At 35.9% G+C, this 3,027-nt stretch overlaps 1 protein-coding gene across 2 annotated transcripts in view; it reads right to left on the bottom strand.

Moving 5' to 3' along the window:
* Positions 1 to 744: 744 nt before the first annotated feature.
* Positions 745 to 3,027, bottom strand: part of LOC111544189 (disintegrin and metalloproteinase domain-containing protein 18) — a 148,176-nt gene continuing 145,893 nt past the window's right edge. For both annotated transcript variants that reach the window (XM_023214646.2, XM_023214647.2), the window contains one exon: positions 745 to 909. In XM_023214646.2, coding sequence (XP_023070414.1) covers positions 867 to 909 — 43 coding nt within the window. In that variant the 3' untranslated portion in view covers positions 745 to 866. The remainder of the gene's footprint in view (positions 910 to 3,027) is intronic.

Here is a 3,027-nt window from a genome sequence, read left to right as displayed (position 1 = left end):
AAGAAGAAGCTCTCCTAGAAGAGAAGAGGGAGTATTACCCAGAGTCATCCCCTACACTCCCGGTCTCGGTGACCTCAACCCAGAATGGCAAAGGAAGTATGGGCTGTAGGTGTCAGACCCTGTCCAGCCTCCCTCCTTCTCCCAGCTCTCCAGGAAATGCATCCTCTTGGAGCAGAGTCAGGTTAAGTGAGGAACAGCTGTCTGAGTTCTGGGCTGAGCCCTCTAATTAATAGGTTCAACCAGATTCCAGTGGCGCAGTGGCCCTGAAACTGGGCAGGCTCTGACCGTGTCCCTCCTCAACCTGACCTAAGGTTCAAGACCAAGGAGGATGATGCCCTCCTGTCCTTGAGGCTCTGGGGCTCTGGAGCAACGGGCTGTTTCTTCTGCCCAGCTTGGCCTGAGCTACTGGAACAGGGAGGGTGACACATGCCTCCTCTCTGGACACTGAAATGCAGTCATCGTACGCAGCAAAATTCTTCACTTGCAATGACCCGCGGAGGTCAGCCGGCCCAGCCCTGAGAGGATCAGCAAGAGCGCATTGCGTGGCCAGCGGCCTCACCACAGTAATGGCTGCTGAGTATGGAACGGGGCTGCTTCTGGCCAGGGCTGGGGAGGCCGAGCGGAGCCCAAGAACTGTGGAGTCTAGAAGGCACGGCCCAGACCCAGCTCTGTGGATCCCAGAGACTAGTGGAACTTGAGTCAGGGGGCTCCCCACCCACAACCGGATGCATTGGAGGAGGCACGTGGGAAGGCACGCAGGCTTTATTTTCCAAAAGTTTAGCATTTACAATGCATTCGGGGATAACATAAGGTTATAAAGCACATTTGTTCCTTTAGTTTATTTGCTACGGAAGTTCTGTGCAATATTAATGTTCCATATCATAGCTTTCTGATACAGCGGATGAATTACTACAGTGAAGAAAAACAGAAAAAATAGAAATTCACAATATGTTTAGCAGTAGCCAATGCCTATTTTAAACCATATTTATTACTGAATTTCTACTTTATAATTGCTAAAAATCAAAGATTATTATAGATAAGTTTAGTTATCTATATTATAGATGTTATATTATCTATATTATAGATAAATTTGGTTCTTATCTATATTATAGGTAACTTATCTATATTATAAGGAGTCCAACTAAAAAGCTAAACATAAAATAAATGTATATGTTTTCATACATTAGCATTGATTTATAATTTACCAGGCAAACTATGAAATGACTATGTAAAAACAATCAAAATCCATTTATTCAGTTTTATATACTTTGTTTCTTAGAAAAACCTACAGCTTAGGGAGACAAAATAAAAGGTTAGTCTTTATTTTTTTCCCCATTAATATGACGTTCACACATGAAAACAATAGAATTAACATGGAAATAATTTTCATTTTATAGTTAATATTCAGGTTGCTGACTTTAATTTTTTCACAATTTCTTTATTCAGTTTATAAAAATACTTTATGTAGTAAAATATACATTCTAACCATTTTTAAGTGTACAGTTCAGTGGAACTAAGTACATTCATATTGCTGTGAAACTATCACCATCTGTCTCCAGAAACATTTTCTTCTTGCAAAAATGAACTTCTGTGCTCAGTAAAGAATAACTCCTCATTGAATGATACGTATTCAACAACTTCCCATCCTCTGTGACCCACAAACACAAGAAAATATACTCAATATCACTAATCATTAGGGAAATGCAAATCAAAACTGCAATGAGATATCTCCTCACACCCATTAGGATGGCTACTATGTTTTTTTAAAAAGCAGAAAATAACAATCCTAGCAAGAATATGGGCAAACTGGAACCCTTTTGGACAGCTGGTGGGAATGAAAAATTGTAAAACTACTGTGGAACACAGTATGGTAGTTCTCAAAAATATAAAAATGGAATTACCTAATTTCAATTTTGCAATTTTTTTCTTTGGCCAGACATTCTTAAGTTGTCCTTCTGTGGAATACTCTTGCTTATATACCTTTCATGCAATATTTAAAAACAAAATCAAATATTGATTGTCTTCTCCAGTTTGTAGAAGGAAACAAAATAAAGTTGGCTCTTTTACAATTCATTTTTCCACACTTCCTTCTAAATATAAAATATTTGACTTACAAACAATAGTAACATAAAAAATTAACTTCCAAATAGCCAAAATTTTTATTTCACTGAAGTATTTATTTTTTAACCATGTGCTTTTGGTTGTGATATATGTTGTATGTCATATTTATTTAAATAGTCCTATATACCTTAAAGACTTTATTATTTATATATTTTGTTAATTCACATAATTGATAATTAATGTATCAAGATTTGCTGTGTTGCTAATAAAGAATAATGACTTTCTGACTCTCTATGACCTGAACAAATTTTTGAAGTCTACTGTACATCGCTGAAGGCATGATAAATAATACAGTTACTCATGATTTTATTAAAATCTCTGTTAACTAAAAAGGAGCCAAGTGCTAATATCCAAGACAACGGGGGAAAGGTCTTGAAGGCATTTCAGGGACCTCTGTAGCAGCTCTTTCCAAAATATAGAGATGCCTGCCATCCTTATGTTCAAGTAGGTCAGAGGCTAATAGGAAACTAGACATATTGAAGAAATGTCATAGCTAGATATACTTTACAAATTCATTTTTAGGATGTATACAACGTTCCCTGGGAATGCAGTTAAAATAATCTATCTTTCTCTATCAAAAGTAACTACATAAAGAATGTCACATTTGAGATTTAAGCTAATTGGGTGAGTAAATAAACTTTTTATGAGAGTACTATTAAATTATTCAAAAGTTTTAAGTGTGAGTGTTAATTTCTCATCTTAGAAAGATTTTGCAAGATGGTTGTTTGGGAAAGTGGATGTTTTTTTTTATTTTTTATTTTTTTATTTTCTTTTATTTTTTTAATTCACACAATAGTTGTACATATTTATGGGGGTACATAGTAATGTTTCGATATATACAATGTATAGTGATCAGAGGACAGTAATTAGCATATCCATCTCAAACTTTTATCATTTCTTGGTGGT

The sequence above is a fragment of the Piliocolobus tephrosceles genome, chromosome 7 (assembly GCF_002776525.5).
Source record: "Piliocolobus tephrosceles isolate RC106 chromosome 7, ASM277652v3, whole genome shotgun sequence".
Taxonomy (NCBI): Eukaryota; Metazoa; Chordata; class Mammalia; order Primates; family Cercopithecidae; genus Piliocolobus; species Piliocolobus tephrosceles.
Note: the sequence above shows the minus strand (reverse complement) of the source record. Positions and strands in the feature narration are given on the sequence as shown.